This window comes from Belonocnema kinseyi, chromosome 4 (assembly GCF_010883055.1).
Source record: "Belonocnema kinseyi isolate 2016_QV_RU_SX_M_011 chromosome 4, B_treatae_v1, whole genome shotgun sequence".
Taxonomy (NCBI): Eukaryota; Metazoa; Arthropoda; class Insecta; order Hymenoptera; family Cynipidae; genus Belonocnema; species Belonocnema kinseyi.
Genome location: NC_046660.1, coordinates 2,605,300 through 2,610,229, shown reverse-complemented (window position 1 = coordinate 2,610,229; position 4,930 = coordinate 2,605,300). Strand labels below are relative to the sequence as shown.

Genomic DNA, 4,930 nt, shown 5'->3' with positions numbered 1-4,930 from the left:
TCAAGAATTCTGAACGACAAATTTGAATTTTCAACTAAAAATATAAATTTTCAACTAAAAAGATAAATTTTCAACTAAAAAGATAAATTTTTAAACAAAAAGAAAATTAATCTACAACCAAAAAATATCGAATTTTCAATAAAATTGCAGAATTCTCAACCAAAAATTTGAACTTTTAAGAAAGAAAGACATTTTTTTATTGAAGAAAGTAGTTCAACTTTAAAACCTAGTTGTTAAATTTTGAATAAGAAATATGAATTTTTAAACAAAAAGATTAATCTTCCACTGAAAAAAACGAATGTTTAACAACATTCAAGAATTCTGAACGACAAAGTTGAATTTTCAACTAAAACTATAAATTTTCAACTAAAAAGATCAATTTATAAACAAAAAGTAAATTAACATACAACCAAAAAATATCGAATTTTCAACAAAATTCATAAATTTTCAATCAATTATTTAATTTTTCTACGAAATTGTTGAATTTCTAAGCAAAAAATATGAATTTCCTGAAATTTAAGTGAAATTACCTCGCAAGACTTTCTCAGCTCGGTTGCAAAATAGATGACCTGACCATACTTGTTGCGTTTTTCCACGAGCTCTTGATTCAAGTCATCTTTAGAGCCGTATTCATTCTCAATCATTTCAATCTGAGCTTTAATCTCGTCTGCTGTACGCGTGATTTCTCTCGCAGTTCTGTAACAAAAAAAAAAACAAAAACATTAAAAATATAAAAAATATTAAAAATTCTCTCATCAATTTTTAAAAACATTTTCATAAAATGTTTTTAAAAAAATTAAAATTAAATTTAAAGTTTATTTTAAATATTATTATTTATTCGATAAATTATCATAAATTATGTACATAAAATAAATAATAATATAATTATATATTATAAAGAAAATTATCGGATTTTTTTCACTTAAATGCGAATTCAACTATTTTCTTAAGTTCTTGGTTTTTTTTCTGAAGTTTTTGGTCTGAGAATTGAACTGTTTTGTAGAAAATTCAAATTTTTGTCTTAAAAATTCAACAAATTCGTAGAACATGTACCTATTTGCTTCAAAAATTTATTTAGTTTTTGGAAAATTCATATTTAACTCTCTAGTTGAAAATTGTTAGAAACGAAAAAAAAAACTAAAAATTAATGAAATAAAATTTAGAAATTATTCAAGTCGTTTTTTTTTTGTACAAAATTGATTTATTTAAGAATTCTCGACCAAAATTGAAGAATTCTGAACCAAAAAGTAGAATTTTCAACTACAAATATAAATTTTCAATTAAAAAGATGAATTTTAAAAAAAGGTTAATTCTCTACTGAAAAAAAAAGAATTTTTAATGAGAATCAAGAATTCTCATTTAAAAAGTTGAATTTTCAACTAAAAAACGTGAATTTTTAAACAATAAGCTAATTTACTTCTAAAAAATATGAATTCTCAATAAAAATCAAGAATTCTAAACCAAAAGGTTGAATTTTCAACTAAAAATAGACATTTTTGAACAAAAAAACACGAATTGTCAATTAAAGTAAAGAATTCTCAATAAGAAAGTTAAATTTTCAACTAAAAACATGAATTTTTAAACAAAAAAACACGAATTGTCAATTGAAGTAAAAAAATTCTCAATGAAATGTTAAATTTTCAACTAAAAACATGAATTTTTTAATAAAAAGGTTAATTTATTACTAAAAAACACGAATTGTCAATTAAAGTAAAGAATTCTTAATAAAAAAATTTAATTTTCAACAATTAAAGTAAAAAATTTTCAATAAGAAAGATAAATTTTTAACTAAAAACATGAATTTTTAAACAAAAAGGTTAATTTATTACTAAAAAACACGAATTGTCAATGAAAGTAAAGAATTCTCAATAAAGAAGTTAAATTTTTAACTAAAAATATGAATTTTTAAACAAAAAGTTTAATTTATTACTAAAAATAACGAATTGTTAACGAAAGTAAAGAATTCTCAATAAAAAGCTTAAATTTTTAACTAAAAACATGAATTTTTAAACAAAAGAACACGAATTGTCAATTAAAATAAAAAAATTTCAATAAAAAAGTTAAATTTTTAACTAAAAACATTAATTTTTTAACAAAAAGGTTAATGTATTACTAAAAAACACGAATTTTTAAACAAAAAGGTTAATTCTCTACTGAAAAAAACGAATTTTTATCCAAATTCAAGAATTCTCGTTTAAATATTGTAATTTTCAGCTGATAACCATGAATTCTTAAACAAAAAGGTTAATTTATTACTAAAAATAACGAATTGTTAATGAAAGCTAAAGAATTCTCAATAAAAAACTTAAATTTTTAACTAAAAACATGAATTTTTAAACAAAAAGTTTAATTTATTACTAAAAAACACGAATTGTCAATTAAAGTAAAAAATTCTCAATGAAAAAGTTAAATTTTCAACTAAAAACATGAATTTTTTAACAAAAAGATTAATGTATTACTAAAAAACACGAATTTTTAAACAAAAAGGTTAATTCTCTACTGAAAAAAACGAATTTTTATCCAAATTCAAGAATTCTCATTTAAAAATTTTAATTTTTAGCTGAAAAGCATGAATTGTTAAGCAAAAAGGTTAATTTATTACTAAAAATAAGAGAATTGTTAATGAAAGTAAAGAATTCTCAATAAAAAATTTAAATTTTCATCGAAAAACATGAATTTTTAAACAAAAAAACACAAATTGTCAATTAAAGTATAAAATTTTCAATAAAAAAGTTAAATTTTCAACTAAAAACATGAATTTTTAAACAAAAAGTTTAATTTATTGCTAAAAAACACGAATTGTCAATTAAAGTAAAAAATTCTCAATGAAAAAGTTAAATTTTCAAGTAAAAACATGAATTTTTTAACAAAAAGGTTAATTCTCTACTGAAAAAAAAAGGATTTTTAACAAAATTCAAGAATTCTCATTTAAAAATTTTAATTTTTAGCTGAAAAGCATGAATTGTTAAGCAAAAAGGTTAATTTATTACTAAAAATAAGAGAATTGTTAATAAAAGTAAAGAATTCTCAATAAAAAATTTAAATTTTCATCGAAAAACATGAATTTTTAAACAAAAAAACACAAATTGTCAATTAAAGTATAAAATTTTCAAAAAAAAGTTAAATTTTCAACTAAAAACAGGAATTTTTTAACAAAAATTTTTTTCTAAAAAACACGAATTGTCAATGAAAGTAAAGAATTCTCAATAAAAAAGTTAAATTTTCTACTAAAAGCATGAATTTTTAAACAAAATGGTTAATTTATTACTCAAAAACACGAATTTTCAATGAAAGTAAAGAATTCTTTAAAAAAATTAAATTTTCAACTAAAAACATGAATTTTTAAACAATAAGCTAATTTACTTCTAAAAAATGTGAATTCTCAATAAAAATCAAAAATTCTAAACGAAAAAGTTGAATTTTCAACTAAAAATATAAATTCTTAACTAAAAAGATAAATTTTTAAACAAAAATTAAATGAATCTACAACCAAAAAAGACGATTTTTCAATAAAATTGCAAAAAGATTAATTTTCTACAACAAAAAAAAACGAATTTTTAATCAAATTTAAGAATTCTGAACCAAAAAGTTGAATTTTCCACTACAAAAATTAAATTTTCAACCAAAAAGATGAATTTTTAAACAAAAAGGTTAATTTTCTACTGAAAAAAGAAACGAATTTTTAACAAAATTCAAGAAAACACTCCTGAAATAAATTTTCGAATTTATTCAAATCGTCTTTTTTTGTAGGAAATCATTGTTTTTTGTAAAAAGTACATTCATTTGAATGAAAATTAATGTGCTTCGTTTGGAAATTATCTTTCTTGTTCAAAATTCACATTTTCCAATAGAAAATTAAACTCTCGTAGAAAAATAGTAATTTTCTTGAATATAAAATTTCTTTAATGAAAATTTAACTACTTCGTTTTTGGTTAAAAATTTGTATTTTTTAACTTCAAATATCGTTAAAAATGTCTAGGAACGAAAAAAATATAAACTAAAAATTAATTAAATAAAATTTAGAATTTGTAGAAAATTCGGCCTCTTTTTGTCTTGAAATTTTCTCTTTGTTGAAAGAAACCATTTTGTAGAAAATTCAAAAATTTCTTTCGAAAAATGGAATAATTGGTTGAAAATTTATGTATTTTGTTGAAAAATTAGTCTTTTCTGTTAAAAAATGATTTTTTTTTTTGTAAAAAAGGAGAATTTTGAATTAAAATGAAAATTTTTCAACCAAAAATTTAACCAAAAATTATATTTTGTTAAAAATTTACATTTTTTTTAATTCAACTAATTCTTGGAAAATCAATGTGTTTTTGTTGAAAATTTAACTTTTTCAATAAAAAATTAATATTCTTTGTTGATAATCCATGTATTTCGTAGAAAATTCATCTTTTTTTGGTAGAAGTAAATGTCATTTTTCAATTTCACTTGAAAAATTCGAATTCATAAATTTTAATGAAATAATTTCAATTTCATTTTATTGAAAATTTGGCTTTTTGAATAGAAAATTAATATTCTTTGTTGTTAAATTTTCTACTGGAACAGTTACATTTTTAGTTTAAAAAATTGATTTTCAACAAATAGTAATTCGTATTTTTGTTTTTTTTTATTTTATTTTTTTATTTATAAATTCATCTCTTTTGGCAGAAAGTTCATCTTTTTTGTTTAAAAATACAATTATTTGGTTCAAAATTAAAAAATCAAAAAATTGAAACCAAAAACATTAATTTTCTACAGAAAAATACGATTTTCCAACAAAATACATAAATTTTCAAAGAAATAATTGAATTTGAAAAAAAAAAGATAAACTTTCAACCAAAAATGACATACTTGAATTTTCAGATTGAAAAAATTAATTTTTAACAACAAAAAACAGGAATTTTTAACAAAATAGTTTTTAAAAATTTATCAATCCTGAATTTTCAAC

At 19.4% G+C, this 4,930-nt stretch overlaps 1 protein-coding gene across 2 annotated transcripts in view; it reads right to left on the bottom strand.

Annotated features, from left to right (window-relative positions):
* Window positions 1-4,930, bottom strand: part of LOC117171769 (structural maintenance of chromosomes protein 6) — a 55,518-nt gene that overhangs the window by 15,018 nt on the left and 35,570 nt on the right. For both annotated transcript variants that reach the window (XM_033359375.1, XM_033359376.1), the window contains exon 14: window positions 531-696. In XM_033359375.1, coding sequence (XP_033215266.1) covers window positions 531-696 — 166 coding nt within the window. The remainder of the gene's footprint in view (window positions 1-530; window positions 697-4,930) is intronic.